Source organism: Diadema antillarum, unplaced genomic scaffold, assembly GCF_040938485.1.
Source record: "Diadema antillarum isolate AM-2024a unplaced genomic scaffold, OU_Dant_1.0 seq00000720_RagTag, whole genome shotgun sequence".
Classification (NCBI taxonomy): Eukaryota; Metazoa; Echinodermata; class Echinoidea; order Diadematoida; family Diadematidae; genus Diadema; species Diadema antillarum.
Genome location: NW_027271624.1, coordinates 1,192,654 through 1,213,385, shown reverse-complemented (window position 1 = coordinate 1,213,385; position 20,732 = coordinate 1,192,654). Strand labels below are relative to the sequence as shown.

At 40.9% G+C, this 20,732-nt stretch overlaps 1 protein-coding gene across 2 annotated transcripts in view; it reads left to right on the top strand.

Moving 5' to 3' along the window:
* LOC139738051 (uncharacterized) overlaps positions 1 to 20,732 on the top strand; it is a 187,391-nt gene that overhangs the window by 95,476 nt on the left and 71,183 nt on the right. For both annotated transcript variants that reach the window (XM_071648714.1, XM_071648713.1), the window contains exons 3-5: positions 4,146 to 4,211; positions 6,245 to 6,396; positions 13,830 to 13,926. In XM_071648714.1, coding sequence (XP_071504815.1) covers positions 4,146 to 4,211; positions 6,245 to 6,396; positions 13,830 to 13,926 — 315 coding nt within the window. The remainder of the gene's footprint in view (positions 1 to 4,145; positions 4,212 to 6,244; positions 6,397 to 13,829; positions 13,927 to 20,732) is intronic.

The window sequence follows — 20,732 nt, the reverse complement described above, 5'->3', positions numbered from 1 at the left end:
GTGTTGTATCCGGTTTAGTGATTTTTCCTTGTAGTGCCTTCCATGTAATGTAGGCCTACTCCCAATATGTCTTTGTTCTACATCCTGATCTTTATGTTTTTCTACACAAATACCTTCTCATCTGTTCTGAGAATTTTTCACAAAGACTTAGTGAATTTACATGCTCTTTATAATATATAGGCGTAGTTTGTATTTACTGTCATGCTCTAATTTTCAAATCATTTATTTTTATCTGGTGTACAGTGTTTGTGTTATATCCTGTGTAATGATTTTGCCCTTTTGGCATTTTATATTATATGTTATCCCAATATTTTTTTTTCTTCATGTTAAACATCCTGATCTTTATGTTTTTCTACTGCACTGATATTTAATCATCAGTTCTGGGAATTTTTACCTTGAAAGACCCAATAGGCGTGTCTTCATTAGCCCGAAGTTCAAACTAGCAGGATATTTTGCGGTCTGGGAAAATAGCCCAATATTGCAAATGTGCATGTTCATCAGCTCGAAACAGCCCGCTTGGGGAAATTGGCCCGAAATTTGATGTATGCATACTTTGCACAACTCTTTAGTTCGAAAGTGGATTTCTCTGTGCAATCTCCCGTATCACTGTATGTACGATACACAACAGACTGGTATGGACACATGTTTAGGTACAGTAGGTATCAGATTAGTAACAAGCTCAATCGACTCGCGTTAATCACGATGATCTCGATCATGTACGCAATACATCTAATGAGCTTTCAGGTCTATTTTCTACCATTCTGTTGGCACATTAGCGTGCATTTCATATCAACATTGACAGTTTACGGAACACCGTATCCGTGATAAGTAGACAGGACCTTCGTCTGAAAGCAAAATGAATGGAACAGTTCGTAACATCTGTTGCTTACAAGTACGTGTACCAGCCAGTGCTTCCCCGGAATGTATGGTGGGATGGAGAATTTTTCTGGCTGATGGAGACACACACAAATTAGCACCCTATTTCACGAATTAGCAGCTAGTTCACGGAACTAGCCCAAGATTTTTTGGGAAATTTTCCCGATCAAGTAGCTCGCTATTTTCATCTTCACTACACAAAAAACGCGCTATTTTGACATTGGGTTAGTTTCGTAATGGCAAAATAGCGTGCTATTTGAAACTTCGGGCTGATGAAGACATGCCTAATTTATCAGAACGTTATTTATGTAAGGCTGCTTACAGCTTCACATGAGGGCTGGATCTCTTTCTAATGGCAGATTAGACCCCCAAAAATGCTCATTGACATTCACTATAGTACGGGGGTGGGTGGGAGGATGATTATTTGTTTTCTCCTAGATTTCACCTCTTGTCAAGAAATTTTATGTTTGTGACAACATTTATTAATCCTACCAAGACATTAATTTTTGTGATATTTATGGCTAGGATGTGGTATTGTTGCTAGCAGCAATGGCACAGTTAGGCTTGCTTCCAAACCCAACTTCATCCAGCTCTGGTGTGGATGAAGTTGATATTAGTATTGTCGCCTCACATATTTTGTTTGTAATGGGTGTATTTGACATCAAAAACAATATCATAACAGCTACAGTATCATTAACATCAACAATGGGCACAGCCCTTGTGCTATAATTTTCTTCTCATATATGCAAAGAGAGGTGAACATGCTGTATGTGTGTGTATGCCATGGTGCAGAGGACCCATCTCTGACATTGATGCACCATATTACTACTACTCCACAGCCCAGAGCTGGCCTAGTTTAATAGATAATCACACTAGTAGACCCACCCGTGGAGAGGTTAACGATCTGTTAATGGATGCCCCAGCCCCCAGACTCGCGGATCCACATTGATTAGCATCGCGACACCACCACATGCAATTCGTAAAACTAATTAGCATCCGACGCTTTTGGGCCCCTGCAAGGCTGGTACCGAGCAACTTGCAAGACAAAGGAAAATTAGCATAATTTTTTTGGCACATTACTTGTTAGCAAATTCCACCTACAGCGGGAGTCCTTCATGAATATTCATACCTTATATGGACCTCTTATGACTCATCTGCCCTGCCATTGCCAATTTGAACGTAGCACTTTTTTTTTTTCAAGCTGCCACCAATTTTGGTAGATCATTTTAATTATCTTGTCATGAAAATCTTAAATGCCATCAGGAGGCAAGGGTCAACTGGCACGTCAAATTATTCTCCGATTTTGATGGTAGAATCCTAGATGCTTTATATTCACTGAATCTGCCTGTACAGAAAGGTACTCCTTGGCCAAACCTGACAGTTTTCACGAAAGTTTCATCCCACAAACATTTCTGGTTTACAGTAAGTGAGAAACTGATATACATATTGTAAATGTTGAACTAAGGCTCAACCTGCACAAATCATCGTAATGGTTACAAGAAATTTCCTTGCCTTTATAAAAAAAAAAGTGTGAGAAGCGTGTGTGAGCACCAGAGGTTAAATATACTTCACCAATTTAGAACTAACTGCTTTAGAAAGAGAAAGAGAAAGAGGAAAATGGGAACAGGGAAAGACCGATGAAAGAAGTCTGAAGTGAAATTTAACAACTTTGTTTTCCAAAAATGGAATCAAAGAGAAAGTGAAATGTCAAACCATGAGATGGGAGAGTACTTGGCCTTGATTTGAAGAAACATTCTGCTGAATATTTCTGTAGGCGAGAGCGTTTCACGACAGTGCGTGCTTGTTGCAACATTTTTTTTTTCATGGTCTATTTTTGTTTCATATTGCTCTAGTAAAAGTCGGAAAAGAAAGTTTTATGGCCCCTTGGGAGGGTGAGCAAATCGAAATGTGCCAAATGTGGGCAGGTTAGCTGGTGAATCACTGCAGATGAATTTGATGATTCCTTTTTTTGTAACAAGATAGTTCCTCCAAAGAGAGAGCTGTTAGGTAGAAAAGCGGGAATGTTTTAAAGCAACAGATAAGGGACAAGTACTGTAATATTTGCAGCAACACATCATGCAGAGATCAGGTGTTATGAGCCAGTATCTCATAGATACCTATGAATGACTTTTTGAGTTTGGGGGAATTATCACATTTCTTGAATGAAATTCTTGACTGGTTTTTGTGCTCGAAAGGACCAACAATACAATCCTCATACTGTATGCATTTTGTGTGAAAAAGCAAAACAAAACAAAAAGAAGCAAACCTATCAATCATGACTTGTCCAACTAGGAGGGTAAACTTATCTTTGGCATCACTGAACTGAATATGTTGCATATACAGATATGCATGACAGTGTTGGTAGAAGGGGGAACTGTACTTCTGTCGTATAACTTTGAAATCATGGACAATATTCCATTCACAAGGCCTGTACATATGTATGCAACAATTTATGTGTCTTGTTGTTTGTGTACGTATCTGTTTATATACGTATGTTTGTATGTGTATCAATGTGTGCCTTGGTCATGACGATAGGCCCTGTACTTTTAAAGCCACCGTTCCAAGCCATGGTCCTGGATGTACCTGAGATTTGAGGGGTCATTAGCTTCAACCTCAGGAGTTGCCAGCCCATTAACCATCTTACTATCAATCACTGGTTTTTGAAGTAGACAGATTCCTCATCATTGTTCCTTGCTGTCAATCACTTAATACCACAACTGATCCAGTTTCGCTGTCTGTCATCAGATTTTTAAAGAGACAACAACAACAACAAAGACTGTCCCTTGCTTGTCCTTTCGTTTTTTCAATGAGGGGGAGGGCAGGTATCTGCTTTGCAAGACCACGACGTATACGTGATGTGAAAATACTTGTGGTTTTATTCAGACCCCCAGCTCATATGAAACTGCCATTACTGCAATAAGAATGCCCCCAATGAAAACATGACCCCAATCCAACTTTTGTGGGAATATTTATTCAAAACCCAGGAAAGCAATGAAAATTCTAGGATACGGAAATAAGTTGTTGATTGATGTGCCTTTAAATCTGTCTTGTAGTTGGTGCATGAAATTGTGGAAAAAACCTATGTTCCTTCCCTCCCCCCCCCCTAAAAAAAAAAAAGCAAAATATGAACAGACAACAAATATCTACACTACACTTGCCACTGCTACCCATGTTCCCAAACTGATGTCTAGCTTTACTTCAGTGTTTTGTTTTGTTTTTGTTTTTAGCTGTTAACAAGTTTTCTTTCCTTTCATTGTTTTTTCTCTCAGAAATGGCAACGACGATGCTTCATTCTGTACGAAAATGGTGAACTGTGCTACGCTCTGGACTATGACGTAAGTTGAAAGACGTTTCTCCGTTACTGCGTGTGCACTTGTAGAGAACTATTCTGCTCCAATGTTTATGTCACAATGCAGTCGCATGCTTCTGTATGAATTTGGCTACAGATGAAATTGAAGGCGGTGATTTTACTTGAGATGCGCAATGAGCGGGAATTAAGAATATGGACTCATCTTAATGATTGACATCTCTGATAAGAGTTGCTGGAGTCTCTAATGAGTGGTGGTACATGTAGGTGAATGAAAATACACCTATTTTTGTGAATTAGAACGAGAGATCTGATGTGTAGACACCACCAGTCAATCTCATATTTCAATACTCATTGACCCTTTGCGCGATGAAATACTACCAGTACTTTAGGCTATCAAAGGTTAACAGCTTCAATTTGGTTGTGCTGTGGATGTGCAAAGCATGGAGGAGGGAGAGGGTGGATGAGGTATAAAAGCCCAAAATTATTCAAAAGTTTGGCCCTAAATCTCAAAAAGGATCAAAGACCGAATCTCAATTTTGGTAAGAAAAGAAGAAGAAAAGAAAACAGAATGGCTCGACAGAGACACTGTAGTATTGTCGTGTCTGAATATCGGATGAAGGGTGCATTTATGAGGCAGAATCACGATCCTAAGCAAGCGCGTTTGAAACATTTTTGGCCGATAGATAAACACAACCATGATTTCAAATGCGTTTAGAAATGCTGGCCCCAAAACGGGCAGTTTGAAACGCATTTGAGACCATGATTGCCTTTCTGCGAGTAGTTAAACGCAATGCTGTTTTGAAATGTGTTTATATCTCTGAGCTGCCTAGGTCAACTTCCAGCTGTTTCGGGTTGCAGAGAAAAGCATGCACCATTAGTGTTTTCTACCCATTGCTTGTGCGTGAATGATGAAAGCATGTTTGGTGGTATGCAGCCGACCTTTACTTCCCAGTTCGAACGGCGCAAAGCAGCTGTGCAGTGACAGTGCTCAAATCGTGATTATATGATGGTGTAGATAAAAGTGGCACCCAAAAATCGCGCTTCGAACCATGTTCATAGATGCCATTCGAAAATACATTTTGAAACTGGATTCTCTCTCTCTCGAGTTAGATAAATGCAGCCTTAGATGTTAACGCATCCTTGATCCGATATTCAGACAGGACAACACGTTTTGTTACCCCCTTTTCTCATGGCGGGTTCACCAGAGGGTCAGACTGCTGGCTTGTATGATCTCTGTTGACATTGTGGGTGCTCCCAGTATCTCTTCCTTGATCCCCCAATCCCCTCCCCCAACTCCGCCCCTGAGAAGAATAGGAGAGCAGTGCGTAACCCCGATAATGTTCCTTCAGGCATGACCTGTCACCATCAGACCATTCACATAACTGTCCAGAATTTGTATTCTGTTGCTCTCATGGAGTGGGAAGTGGAAGTTGTAATGTGGTGTTAACTAATGCAATGTAAAGTACATAGTTAAAATGAAATAAACGGGCAAAACCAAATCTAGCCACAATTATAATGCTTAGAATATTAGCTCTTATCTCAGTATTGATATTGGCTATTTGGATATATGTTTGTTGAATGTCATTTGTCTTTCATCTGTAAACGTTACCTCATGATCTCATAACTTTTTTTCATAACTTGTAGATACTAGAATTTTAGGTTAATGACATGTCTTTGTCAATTGAATCATGATATCTGTGATTGCTGTTAAAGATTTATAGATGCGTGAGGAGATTTTGATGGCATATTGTGTTTGATTTAAAGATCGTTTGAATTGAGCTTAAATATTTCCTTGTTCAGTATACTGTCTTTTCTGTATAATAGGAAAATGATGTTCATATTCTTCCAATTCTGTAAAACTTATCAAAAGAATTGTTCAGTAACAATGATGATTTCTAGTGCAGTCTATTTAAATGTTATTCACAACTCCTAATAGTTAACTTTGTGTGTAAACTCTCATAGCGGGATATATGACTTTGTATTCATGTATCAGTCATGTGTTAACACAATAAACAGTTTATATTTTAATCCCTGTTTTACTTAATATCTGCCCACCAGCCCAACACGATACCACAGGGTGTGGTCGACATGTACCAGTGCACCAAGGTCTTCGCTGCGGACAAGCTCACTGGCCACCCCTTCTCCATGGGGGTTGCCACGCCCGACGAGACCACCTATATCCGGGCGGAGACCAGGGAGGAGAAGGACAGGTGGGTTGAAATGGATCCCGACTTCCCTTTGACTTTTACATATCGAATAAGAAGTGTGGAGTGTTCTGTAAGAGCGCACCTCTGCCAGCCAGTGGTGGCAACCACTTTCTGATGCAGAATATACCTTGGATCTGAAGATGGTAGCTTTTTGCCAAAGAAATGTGACCTTTACAGGTGATAGTGATGTAGTTCAGAAGGTGGGAACATCATGTTGTTGGTTAACTACCCCTCATTTAAAAGCTTGTCCCCCCCCCCCCCTTAAAATGAGTAATTCATGGATCAATGTTTGATCAACAAAAGGAAAAATATGACAAGATCATGAGCCAATAAGATTCGGCACATGACCTCAAGTCAGGTCAGGGATTAACGGTTAATTCTAAACTAACACTGCACAATTAGAGCAGTGATCCAAGTAAAATTGACATACTCTGCATCTTTACGGCATAGTTGTAGAATGCTCTATTAAAACAAAAGGAAGGACTAACAAGGGTAGAGTAGACAATTTTTTTTTTTTTTCCAGGAGACAAAGGTTATCATTTCTCGACATCAATATGCAGCAGTGTGCATATACAATGTACATGTTTCGTCTCCGGCATGCCTGGCCTATGAGGTCAGACATGTGTCATGCAATGAATACCATCATTGATCCGTGCTGCCTCCTAATGAGCCATCTGATATCTTGGCCAACCAATCCTTCCCCCCACCCCATCTTCTAACTTTTTCCCTTCTCTGGCACTCTCTGATACATTAGCAGTTTGTATTCTGTGCAGGAATGCCAAGAGTTTTTATCAAAATGAATTTCCCCCAACACCACGGCACATGTGATGCTCTATGGAGGGTTTGAACGGCGATCAGAGCTAGCTGTCCTGGGAAGTGGGGCTTGTGTCTGGTGGGGTAGTTCCGTTCTCTTTCTCTCTCTCTCTCTCTCTCTCTGCTTTGTTTACACAATGAGCTAGCAGAGTCTTCATCATCGTATACCTTACTGTCTAAAATGAGAAGTTGCTTGCTCCCCACCCCCCCCCTCCCCCCTCCAGTGATTATGAGTTATATATTGAGAGAGTGAGAAGTTATTTTAGAAATGTGACAAATCACTGTAAAGTTCAATTGGAGACAGTCGGTCAAATAGCCACAAATATCACGCTCTGCGGGCTAATTGCGGCTGGCCTTGATGGTTGTGTCGAACACGGCGTTCCAACGGACAGGATACCCAGGGGCTTGTCCTCGGAAGCAACCTCCCAAGTTTGGAGCAATAGGAAGTTATCCATTTCGGCATATCGCGGGGTTGCACAGTCGCCAATAACAACACCGACAAAGTGTGACTGCGGCAGGGTTATCTGAGCCGCTCATCTGTGTGGTTAACTTCGTACCATTCTCAGCAATTCTAGTCACCAACCTGTCGTTTGTGCTACCCCCAATAGACAGTTTATTAATAGTTTCACACACATCGTGAGCATCATGTGAGGAATCATAATTCTTTGAAAGAATCGTGCAGAACTTCTGAGCATATGCTACCAGAATATAGGGCACAGCAGTTGCTAATGTACAGAAAATACGGCTCGCAGAACAGATGACTAATGCTTTGCTCATAAATATAGCATCTTTTTCACAAATATTATAAAGCCCCTCTGTGACTTGAGAATGACAGCTGTGTTTTTGTGGTTTTGGTGTTGTTGTTGGAAATTGCTGATTCCCTCATACATGCTTGATTACATAGACTATACATTAAAAACAAAATTGTGTGGGCTTGCTTAAAATGCAGTTTGTGTGTGCTTAAAGTTATCAACTGAGCTTTGGATATCTAGGGAAATTATACAAACTAGCACATCTTCAATGGAAGCATCAAAAGTATGGCATGAGAGTGATTTGCAGGCTTTAATAGCAATTTTGGTATCTTCATTGCTGTGTTTGCTTTTTTTTTCAGATGATGGTGAATAAGACTGTAAAATTATGATTTATAAAGCTCATGTGAAACTTTGCAGAAAGCTCAGCTTTCCAGACACCGAAGGAAGAGGACGAGATCGGGTTTCTGTCTGGTTCTTACGTTTCCCCGTGGTTACACGTGAAATACGAACTTCGGGCAATGCTGACAATCTTATCTCCTTTGAAATCTCGGTGGCTCTGTCAGTTTGGTGGATTGCATCTCGGCTTTCATCCCCCTCCTATGTCTGCATCCTGTACCCCAAGGAAGGTCCTCCGTACCCCATAGATGTCATGCTACACTGACATTTTTTTTTCCGCCTTCATTCTCCCTTTTTTTCGCCTTCATTTTCCCTTTTTTTCCGAGGACGTAGACCTTGAGAGACGAACTGGGAACGATGCTGATGGAGCGTCTCAATCGGCTTCCCTTGTCAACTGTGGGTGAACCCTCGGGGAGCCGGTGGCAGGGCTCGGTTGCACCCCCTTGTCTGTTAGGGAGCGGTTCGGATGATGTTTTGCTCCCCCTCGTGATGATGGGAGTCTGAGACCCAAAGAAACAGTCATGGCTTTGATGTAAAATGATGACACCTTAAAGATGAAAAGTAAAAAAAGGGGAAGAGATGATATACTGATGTATCATCATCTAATGACCCATTTTCTTTTCCTCCTTCTCCTCCCCACCTCAATTTCTCCCCTTTTTATTTCTTCTCTCTGATGTTCTGATTCCTTGTTGTCATGGCTACAAGAAAAGGATGCTCAAAATAAATTGTCAAACTACAATGTGTAGATGCTCTAGATTCATTATCATCTTTCTGTTATATCTCATCTTTTTTCTTCTTTCTTTTTATCTCGAGAGATTAAAGATGTTTTCCAAAGTCGAATGCTTTGTAGAAAGTATGAGGATAGGATATAAATGATATGGATCTACATTCTCAGTGTAACTAATGTTAGAATCTTTGCAGTTAATTATAGTCATTGTTTTCTATAATTCCTTCCATATCAACATCTCTGTAACATGTGTCATCACCAACCTGTCATGATCACCACCATCATTATCACCATCGCCATCATCATAATCATCATCATGATCATCATCATTACGATCATCATCATCATCATCATCATCTCCATCGCCATTATCACTACCATCATTATCTTCATCACCATTGTCGCCATCATCATCATCATCACCATATTGTAATCAGAAACACCATAACACCAAAATAGCAACATTCTTGTGATAAAAAGTATTACTCTCATTCCTACTGTCATTCCACGGTGACTGCAGACAAATATTCTCTTACCCACTAGTGTCACTAGGTATTGTAGATGTTTATCTCCTCATGTATAGGGCGGAACACGATGGTCTCTGCCCCCCTATTGATGGGTCAATACACTGCGGCCTTTTCATTGCATCAACTCTTATGTCATACCCATTGTGTTCTTTGTAACATTTGCCAGGAGGCTTGTTTTTTAGCTCACCTGAGCCAAAGGCTCAAGTGAGCTATTGCGATCGCCCTTCGTCCGGCGTCCGTCGTGCGTCGTGCGTCGTGCGTCGTGCGTCGTCCGTCGTCCGTCGTGCGTCGTCCGTCGTCCGTCGTGCGTCGTCCGTCGTGCGTCGTGCGTAAACTTTTTACATTTTCATCTTCTTCTTGAAAACCCCATGACCGATTTTCATCAAACTTGGCAGGTAGCATCCCTAGGGGGTTAGGAACTCAATTTGTTAAAATGGGCACCATGCCCCACCCAGGGGGCCCCCAGGGGGGCCCAAACCCCCCAAAATTAAGGAATCTGTAAAAATCTTCTTCTCTAGAACCAGAAGTGATAGAGCTAAGTTAATACTATGAGTTAGTACATTGATGACTGTAGTTTCAAGTTTGTTCATGGCAGAATCAGGGGTGCCCCCCTTGGGACCCAGGGGAGGGGGGTGGGGAAGGGTTCTAATGGGGCCTAAATTGTACATTTTCATCTTCTTCTTGAGAACTCCATGACCCATTTTCACCAAACTTGGCAGGTAGCATCCCTAGGGGGTTAGGAACTCCATTTGTTAAAATGGGCACCATGACCCACCCAGGGGGCCCCCAGGGGGCCCAAACCCCCCCCCCCAAAATTAAGGAATCCGCAAAAATCTTCTTCTCTAGAACCAGAAGTGATGGAGCTAGGTTAATACTATGAGTTAGCACATTGATGACTGTAGTTTCAAGTTTGTTCATGGCAGAATCAGGGGTGCCCCCCTTGGGACCCGGGGGGGGGGGGGGGGGTGGGGGTGAGGAGGGGTCCTAATGGGGCCTAAATTGTACATTTTTATCTTCTTCTTGAGAACCCCATGACCCATTTTCACCAAACTTGGCAGGTAGCATCCCTAGGGGGTTAGGATCTCAATTTGTTAAAATGGGCACCATGCCCCGCCCAGGGGGCCCCCAGGGGGCCCAAACCCCCCAAATGAAGGAATCTTTAAAAATCTTCTCTAGAATCAGTACATTAATGACTGTAGTTTCAAGTTTGTTCATAGGAGATCCAGGGGTGCCCCTCTTGGGGGTAGGGGGGGGGGTGGTTGGAAGGGTCCAAATGGGGGCCTGAATTGTACATTTTCATCTTCTTCCTGAAAACCTCATGATGGATTTTTGTCAAACTTGGCAGGTAGCATCCCTAGGTGGTCAGGATCTCAATTTATCAAACTGGGCACCATGCCCCACCCAGAGGGCCCCAGGGGGCCCCAATTCCCCCAAATTAAGGAATCTTGAAAAAATTGGGCCCTTATTGTACATTTTCATCTTCCACTTGAGAATGCCTCGTCAAATTTTGGTAGAGCTGTGAATAATTTAGATTAGTGACTGCGTGAAAGGTGAACTTGCGATACTCAGGTGAGCGCTAGACCCGCGGGTCTCTTGTTTATGTAACTCATCCTCGCTCCACAATTGTCCCCCCATGTACCAATTCTCTGTATTCTTGCTACTCTGCTGTATCCATGAATAGCCCTTTGGTTTTGTCTTTTTTTTGGGGGGGGGGGGTTTGAGAAGATGATAGTCTTTTTGTTATTGTTGTGTAGGCCTGCCTGGCTGAAAACTTAAGAGATTATTTGTCACGAATGTGGTTTTTATCTGATAACTCCATATTGCATCAATCCAGCACGGATGGATAATGCTGCTGTGTGAGCAAGAGTGTATGATTACAATATTAAGGCAAAGGGGCTCGTTTGCCCCTTGCCAGACCAGACCCTGTCAGCAGGGTAGAGTCTTACACACCTACTCACCACCCAGACCTCATCCTGGGCCCCAGCGTGAGCCCATGAGCTTGCACTTCCTGCGAGGCCCCTGTACGGCAGCAGATCAAGTGTCCCCAAACCTTTTAGGGGGAGGGAGATGCTCCCTATCCCCCCTCCCCACTCCCCAGAAGATTCTCAAGAGTTTCTGGGAGTTTGACCCCTCCTATCCCTCCCTTTTCCCCTCGCCCCCATTCTGACTGATACAGGAGTCATAAGTGAAATCTTTGACCTTCAAGTGGTGCCCACTTCTTTGAATATCTGTCCAATTCTTCGCCCCTTCTCTGATATTTTCATCCCACTCCTCTCTCCCTCTCTCTCTCCCTGTATCCCCTTCTTTACATATCCTGTATCCAACTCTATAGGGCTTTTTACACTTGTAAATTTTTGCTTAGTCCCGTACCAACGGTGGGGCTAAGGGGGGGCCTTAGCCCCACCATTGGTACGGGACTATCCTTAGCCCACTTTCTGTTTACACTCGTTTTTGCCAAAGTAGGCTAGCCCCACCGATAATCCCGTACTATCTGGCCCTGCAAAATAGTAGGGTTAGCACCACAGCACCGCAATTGCGGTGCCAAGCAAGTGAGTGTAAACAGAACAAAAAAATAATCCAGGGCTAAGCGACGGAGACGAAGTCCGACCCCCACTGACCAATCAGAAACGAGGTAATCAAGTGCTGCCGGTGCGTGCGTGTACGTGTATAATGCACAGTGTAATCATGAATATTCATGTGGTTTGGAAAGTACCGGACTAAGAAATACGAATATAAAAAGGTCAATTTTCTCCTTAGTCCCGGACAAGAGCTTAGTACGGGACTAATTGGCGAGTGTAAAAAGCTGAAAAAATTGGTACGGGACTAACGATAGTCCTGGGTCAGAGAAAGTATAGGGTTAAGAAACACAAATGTAAAAAGGGCTTATGTGTGTCATTTTCTCAACTTAAGTGATGATACCAGGGGGTACATTAGCTCACACTTCCTTGCCTAAGCAGGCTGCCGTCACAGAAGATAGCCAATGTCGAAGTGTAGGCCTAGTCTTATGGCCACTGAGCAATTCTTTAAATAGCTGTCAAACTTTGTGTTTTTAGCTGCACAGTGATATCCAAATGGATAGTGGAGATTCCTCAGGAGTACAAATGTTTGAGAATGAATTACGCTGTCACTGTCACAATATGTCATTGTGAACAAATATCTCGTAGTAGTGTACAGTTTTTATGGAATCAAACTGAAATAATGCAGGATCTGATAATCATTTAAAGGACAAGTTCACCTTCATAAACATAAGGATTGAGAAAATGCAACAATGTTAGTAGAACACATCAGTGAAAGTTTGAGGAAAATTGGACAATCGATGCAAAAGTTATGAATTTTTAAAATTTTTGTGTTGGAACCGCTGGATGAGGAGACTACTACAGCTTGTGAGTCATATGCGTACAACAGTATAAAGAAAATATAAAGAAAATTCAACATATTTTCACTTTTTTCACATAATAGAAGAGCACTTGACTTGGCTCTTTCTAAAGGCAGGGGGAATAATATTACCCATAACATTTGTCGGTAACGAGTCGGGGGAATGTGAACTTTTTTCCTAAGATGAGATTTTGTGAAATTCTCTTTATATTTTCCTATATTGTTGTACGCATGTGACATCTAAGTTATTCACACACTGCAGTAGTCTTCTCATCCAGCGGTTACTGCACAAAAACTTCAAAAATTCATAACTTTCGAACGGATTGTCCGATTTTCCTCAAACTTTCAATGATGTGTTCTACTAATATTGCTACATTCTCTCAATCCTTATGTCTATGAAGGTGAACTTGTCCTTTAAGGTGAAATTCTCCACACCAGCTCCTATTGTAAGCCATTATCACTCAAGGACATTTAATGCAAATTTACCATTTCAATGATTTTTGTTTTTTTCTGTTATGTTCCGCTAATATGCTTGTGTCGTTTGGTAAACAAATAGCATATGATTTACAGAGTCACTGTATGATACTTGTGTATTCATTCGTGTAATTCAGACTGTCCTTGAATTACAAATGCTTGTGACCGTGGACCTGACATATTAAAAAAAAAAGTAATTAGAGGCAAAATGGATAGAAGAGTGTGCAACACTTCAAATATTTCACTACGAGGAGATCTAGAGTATTGATGATGGGGCAAACAATCTTAAAGACCCCATGCCCTTTCACCTTTGACCCTATCCCTTTAAACCTCACTGACCTATCTTGATCTGGCTAATTTTGCTCTTCACAGTTGGTACATGACACTCATCGAGTATCCTGAGATCAACAAGGAGAATGAGAGGCAGAAGAAGAGGAAGCGAGGTGTCTTTCCCATGGTGGGACCCAAGGTGAGAACAAACAAAGCAAAACAAACAAAACAAAACAGAAAACAAACAAACAAATGGACAAACAAATGGACAAGCAATTTTTTTTCCCCCACTGGGATATTTATTATTCTACATCAGACATATGATATATTCATCTGTATACGTAATACGTCATAATATTTCAAATAACATCATAATATTTCAAATACAATACTTTGAAAAGCAAAACAACCAATAAAATATCGTGACTCCTGCCATCATGTAATACATATCAAGTAAACAGGTGTCTAAACAGACACCATTTTTTTCTGAAACACTTGCAGCTTAAGCAAATTTTCATAGACCAAAGCAAATTTTCATAGACCTAAAATGTTTTTGTATATCTGTGAGCAGTGCATCAGCAGTGATGTGTGCTCCATCTAGTTGTGGCTATCCTAGATGATAATCCTTCCCCCCCCCCCCCAACTTCAATCCCCATCAATGCCTTGCCTCTTCATCCCTTGTGGTTGCTAGGGGACAGGGGGGAGATCAGAAAATCAAGCAAACTGTGATCCTGGTTAACACAAGCTAGTTAAAAACCTGCCAAGTTTGCACAGAAATGTTTTCAGTGTTGGGAGCATATGTTGTTTTTGTGAGGGTTTAATTTTCGTTAATTTTGGGAATCACAGTAGGACCGCGAATTCAACAACACGCGAGGGTAGTAGCACATTTACAATAAGCCTCTCTGTCAATTCGTGAAAACAACATCTCACGAAAATGTGTGTGACGTCCCCATTCGCAAAAATATCTATATACGAAAATAACAGCTTATACAGTACATGAATCGTATCCAAATGGATTGGGGGGGGGGGGGGGTAACTTACTGCTTTCATATTTTTGGTAACGATAGTTGGACCATTGCTGACTTCAGTCAAATGTGGTTGATTTGAAAGTTTATGTTTTTATCCGCCATTATGGAAGATTTATAACGATATATTATGCTAATTTTAAGGTAAAGAAAGAATAGCGATAGGACCAGAATATTAGATGTTGCTCTGTCCAGATTACATTTTTATTCTGTTTGATAAATGAGGAATGTGTACATTGTGTAAATAGTCCCGCATATTTATACTTTTAGTGCTTGCAATTTCTGCTACACATGCTCATCTGTATGTGTGTTTTTCATAAAATCTTGTGTATCCACTTTTGTTAAACTTGTTTGGGATCGGAATCTCTGTAATCCACAATATAGGAGACTCGTAAGGCAGCGTTTTCATGAAATCCTTTTCCATTACCAACGCTGTTGATGTTGGCTTTAAATCTGCAGCAGCCATGGCAGAATGTATTGTGTATGCCACCCTAGACATGATTGCATGATCCCTGGATTGAGAGGAATAATAATCAATTAGGGAAGAATCACAGAGAGTTTAGGGGGATAAAGGCATTGGATGAGATCCAGTGAGGAACCTGCTGGTCTTCCTCTACCCCCGCATGCTACCCCCACCCTCCTTACCCATCGCACCATTTGTGCGTGAGCTAGCGTGCCCTCAGCAAAGTGTCAAGTAGATCAAATGACAGACTTTGGCAAATCAGATCAGGATTTGTTAACCGTAAAATTGGCTCGATCTTGTCAGTATCTGCGATGCAATGGAATTATCGTGAATATGTGACTATTTTTCAGAGAGGCATCAATTACGATTCACATGCAGGACCATGGCTGTAGAAAACTTTTTGGGGGCAAAGTTAGTATTTTTAGGAACCAGGAGTCGAAGAGTCTCTTATTTTGTCATTGTACAGAAAGCCCTTCTTTAGTCGGTCATGAGCATCAAACATATCAATATGATTGCTCCTGAAGTTTAGCAATGATACTTATTAGCTGAACTGGAAAGGTATTACTTAGTTTCATACTGGACACCTACTCTCTAGCCACTGTTCCCTTTTACTGATGACATGTTTTTGCGAAAATGTACATCACCCACAAATCAAGGGTGTCACGTAGAAGGGTAAAAGTCAGCTTTGTAGCTTTAAAGGCACCAGTCATTCCAGAGGAGGGGTTCGCAAGTATAAAGAAAAATGTAACAATTCTTCCTTGCATGCATCTACAGAGCTCGTTTGGTGCATGACTTTTGCCATGTTAGAGACCCGGTAGCGTGGGGATACCATGGGTGGTCCAATTTAATCATTCCTCATTTGCTGCCCACCAGGGTTCATTCGAAAACACACACAAAAAAAGCGATTGTCAAGTTGAGATTTTTTGACTATGTGTTAAACTTAATGTAGATCAGTGGTAAAGCTGAACATAATTTGTCAGGGTGATTCTTGAATATATCCAAGCCGAGCCACTCATCCTACTCCACGGTAGCCCTCCTAATTTACTGGGTCTTTAAGGCAGCCCCCCTTCTTGTCGAGCTATTGTTTTGGAATACCCCACACCCGTGAACAGCTCGTGACACGACTGTTTCGACGCAGGTGAGTCTGATGTTCGCCCTGCTCTCCATGGGGAATCTGTCAAATAAGATTATCTCGTCATCTCCCCCCATTGGGTGCAGGTGGGAGCTTTCAGCGAGCGGGAGGGAAAAAAAAGATAGAAAGAAAGACAGAAAGAGATGAAGAAATGATCTGAGAATCGTATCTTCACGTATGCACAACAGACAGGCAAACACACACATACAGACAGACATACTCAGGTTTGAGATGTTAGAAACATGTACCCATCTCTCTCTCTCACTTTCCTATCTATCTATCTATCTATCTATCTATCTATCTATCTATCTATTTATCTATTTAGCTGTTTATCTATCTACCTTTCTATCTATCTGTCTATCTATCTTTCTACCTTTCTATCTATCTATCTGTCTATCTATCTATCTATCTATCTACTAGTAGATGTCTATCTATCAATCTGTTTATCTATCTACCTATCTATCTATCTATTTATCTATCTATTCATCTATCTATCTATCTATCTATCTATCTATCTATCTATCTGTCTATCTATCCATGTATCCATCTATCTATCTATCTATCTATCATATCTATCCTTTTTTTTCTCTTTCTCTGTCTCCCCATCCTTTTCCGTGCAGAACCTGAATACTTTAAGATGATAGTGAAGAAATGTAAAAGTAATCCAGTACCTGTCAAAAGGGTTTATTGCCAGTTGGTCTAAGCCTGTTTTTTCCCCTAACTCACACTTGTCTTAGTCATCAACTGGATATGCCAAGATTTTTCTAGGCTCTTGCTGAGCCTAAGTAATCCATATCATGACATGATTTTAAGCTTTAGTCCTAATCCCAAACTCTAATAATCCCCGGGTCTTTTTTTTTCAAACTCTGCCAAAAGTGACCATAGGAGAAAAGATCAAGTTGCATTATCTTGTGTGAGAAAGCAGGTGGATAGGACACATTTTTCAACATCACAAACACCAGCAAGGCAGGAAACTGAACCTTGGTAATAACTTGTATGACAGTTTTACATAATTTTTATGCACAAAATTTGGGGCCTGTGATGAGCAGGTACATATCGCTGTTCAGGCATCAAACCTCATATCTAAACAAATGTCAGATGTTCAGGGGAGTGAAAAAAATACGGCAGCTAAAGCACTGTAACAAAATGGGATTGCCTTTCCTGTGACATGCCATGGTGGCTTCATTTTTGGAGTAAGACAGCTAGGATTTGAACAGGACATCACTTGGCTGGTCATCTGACAATCAATCCAAAAAAGCGATTTTCACCAAAAGTTAAGATACAGAATTTTGTCACCCCAGCGACCATGTATGAGTAAGTTCAGGCATGCAGAAATGTAATATATGTATTATAAACTAGGCTTCAATTATTGACTCAAGAGACTTAATAGTATATGGTCTTCAGTAGTGCTCCAAAGTAAGACAACCACAAGTTTAGCACTCTGTAAAATGACAAAAACTGCTGTAACAACCACTTGAATTGATACTCTTTTTAAGCAGAGCTAGATGTAGAAAGTGTTGCATCAGGCTCCGTCAGGCACTACTGCATGTTACCCCGTGAGGCTTGGGTGGTGAACGAGAGCGTGAAAAAGGGCAGTTTCCTGCCCATTTTGAGCGCAGTTGATTCCTGACTGACGTTCTTGCCCCGCTGATGTCCTTTGACATCCTGTAGTTGGGCCTCAGCTGTTGTTGTGGCATTGACAAGCTATCTCTACCACCACAGCATTCATGTCACGTCCCTGAGATCTTCTAAAGACATTCTTCCAGGTTTCTACCTTGGCATATTAGGAAAGAGACCTTGTGCTAGAAGCAACGTTACCTCTATACTACTTGAATAATTATATGAGCACTGAGCCATCTGTGATGAACCCACAAATTAAAAAGTCAAAATATTCATTTAGAAAGCTCTCCCTTACTGATGGATGCAGAGTCAAACTGTTCCTAGAAAGGTCTTCTCCTATAGGGCCATTCCACATAGGGCAAGATGTCTGAAAGACCACTAAAAGACTATAGAAATTGACAGATCTTTCAGCGAACTTTCGATGATCTCCAAGGTCTTTCATGATTCCTAAGTGATCTTTCAGTGAATATCATGGTCTCCAAGAACGTTTGAAACAGTTTAGAATAGTCTTTTGGCAGTCTTTCCTGAAAATGGTCTTTCAGCTGTCTTTCTCCAGACTTTCAGCGATCTTTCAATGGAGTGTTCAAGGGTCTTCTAGGCTGTCAATTACCTTTCATCAGTCTCTCAAGAATTGCTGTATACTTTCACATAGATCACTTTCTTCCTTCTTGTTGTTTTTGGCTCATAGGCATTACCCTTCCTTTGCTTAACTCCCCTTCCCCCACCCATCCATTTCTGCAAAGTTTGAGGCATAGCTCACAGCTGGCATCATAACAAACATCTACCTGCAGGTCACATGGCAGATCAAGCAAATCATTGGCCTCGCATGGAGATTTTAGTAAAAATATGCAATACATGTTTGTACTGTGGGTGGTGTTGTTGTTTTTTTTTTCTAGTTCATCTGTGCTGATGTATCTGTACTACCATGAAGGTTGCCATGAAGGTTGCCATGAAAGCAGAAAGTAGACATCATTTTGAGTTCGTTTTTGTTGGGAAATCCCCCCTTGATTTCATTCTGTTCTTGGCTCCTTCCTTAATAACAACAAGGAAACACTTTACCAGTTGCTGTCAGAGGGAAAAGTGAAAGCTTTGTTGCATTGTTGTTGGTTTGTGCTATCTGATTTTGCCATTCCATCTTGGCAAGTAGTCACATATGAGCTGAACATGCAGACATGTCTGTGTGATAGGTCGACTCTGTGAAAGTTTAGTCCTGTTAAAAAACCCCTAAAACAAATAAACTCCAAAACAACACAGAAGTGATTTAAGTTCCTACAAGTTTTAGCTTTGATATCTGGAGTTCAGAAAAAATTGAAAGTATAACAGCAAAGGTGAAATTTAAGCATTCTCCATTTACACTCGTACTGTCTAAGAAAATATAATTTGTGAGGCAAAAAGCAGAACAAAACAAAACAAAACAAAACACAATATTTTTCCAGGAGGCATGAGCAAAACAATAGATAGTCATAATCCCCATTTTTTTTTTCTCTGAAAAGATAATTTAATGAGATAGTTATGTTGTTTTTCTTTTTAGGCAGGAAATGATTTCGAATGTTTTAAGCAAGTTAAAAACAACAGGAAGTTTTCATGGTCATACACAGAATCTTGTTTTCTTACTGTGATTAAAGTAAGCAGTTTATCTCATGCTGAATAATCTAGATATGAAGTACTCAGAAAGTTGACGGCATAGGCAGAGCAATATTTTGAGGAACCCATGCAGGTTCTAGTGAGATAGATACTCTTTGGTGCGAGAGCATTCATCAGTGTTGAGGTATGATAGAGGCAGGGCACAATGTGGCGTGAGAGTCTTACGAAATCGTTCAGTGAGCCCGCCTTACGACATTAATTCGAGATTACTGGCGCAGACTTGGGGAAGTGCGAAAGATAGGATGAACAAGAGTTAAACGCGACTCCGCGCAGGCAGTTGTTGATTCCTCAGTGTGATTCATTGTATATCAAGACATGGCTTGCGTCAGGGTGATAGAGAGAGAGATGGAAAATGTGTGTTTGTGTGTGTGTGCGTGTGTGTGTGTGTCTGTGTGTGTGAAAAAGGAAGAGAGAAAGAGAGTGAAAGAGGAAGGAGGAAAGTCTTTATCCTAACATAGATTTAATTGGGAATCAATCAGACAGGATTATTGATGGGTCTGTGCATACCAAAGACACAAACTTATCTCACACATGAAGGGTAATAATTTCAGATGTTCCTGGTCTGATAACAATGAAATGTTCCAGGTCCAGGTCCAGGTCCAGGTGATGTTCATTGAAGAGGAAGGAAGTTGAAGATAGGACTTGTGTGGCACTTACCTTGTGTGCACCATCTTTGCATGGACCGTAATAAACTGAGCTGCATACCTCTTTTTCAACATGAACCTAAGTTTGGAGTGATTAGGGTGAATGACGGTCAGGATGGTTAAAGGGATCGTATAGTTTCAGTTGAGACCTAATTTCAGGTTTCTAACATTTTTTGGTGAGATGATGAGAAACCTCTTATGAAATATGAAAGAGCATGTAATTCTATGAGGAATTCAACGTTTATTTATGAAAATTGGTTGTGAAATGGCTGAGATATCCAAAAAAGAGCAATTCTAATAAAGTGTGGGACCCACACTTTATTACGATCGCTTTGTTTTACTTTGTTTTTAGATGTTTCAGTCATTCCAAATCCGATTTTCATCAAATAAACTTTGAATTCCTCTTAAAATGGTATGTTCTGTACTATATCATAAGTGTTTTCTTGGTGTCTCGCAAAAAGTTAAAAGCCCAATTCT